This window comes from Penaeus monodon, chromosome 19 (assembly GCF_015228065.2).
Source record: "Penaeus monodon isolate SGIC_2016 chromosome 19, NSTDA_Pmon_1, whole genome shotgun sequence".
Taxonomy (NCBI): domain Eukaryota; kingdom Metazoa; phylum Arthropoda; class Malacostraca; order Decapoda; family Penaeidae; genus Penaeus; species Penaeus monodon.
In genome coordinates this window covers 16772189-16772618 of record NC_051404.1, presented here as the reverse complement: position 1 = coordinate 16772618, position 430 = coordinate 16772189, and the positions used below count along the sequence as shown (strand labels likewise).

At 30.2% G+C, this 430-nt stretch overlaps 1 protein-coding gene across 3 annotated transcripts in view; it reads left to right on the top strand.

Moving 5' to 3' along the window:
• The window catches only part of LOC119585106 (integrator complex subunit 8-like), a 14908-nt gene that overhangs the window by 3733 nt on the left and 10745 nt on the right, over nt 1-430 (top strand). For all 3 annotated transcript variants that reach the window (XM_037933734.1, XM_037933733.1, XM_037933732.1), the window contains one exon: nt 276-349. In XM_037933734.1, the coding sequence (XP_037789662.1) occupies nt 276-349 (74 nt within the window). The remainder of the gene's footprint in view (nt 1-275; nt 350-430) is intronic.

Here is a 430-nt window from a genome sequence, read left to right as displayed (position 1 = left end):
AAGTCAAATAATATGAAAAAGGAATGAATGTGAATATTTGAAGAAATAAGACTTGCTAGGTAAACCAAAAAAAAAAATCTTACACCAAGAAAAATAAACAAACAAAATATGGAAATATGGAATATAAGAGAACAGAGCAATGCGAAAATTATTTGTTCATCAGCACTTACATACAAAGTATTCCCAAAAAATAATTTTGTTTTTGAGCTGGCAGTTCAGCTATTGCATCTGAGTACAAAGTTATAGACAAGAAGCCAACATTTTCTCTTTCACAGAACCATCTGCCATTGGGTTGATAATCCAGTTTATTTATAATGCTATTAAGAGGAGTGATGGGAGTAATAATGAGGTAAGGACTCAGTGCAAGAATTCAAGGTGTAGGTATTATTGATCAATGATAAATAAAGATGATGTTATTGCATATTTAGTA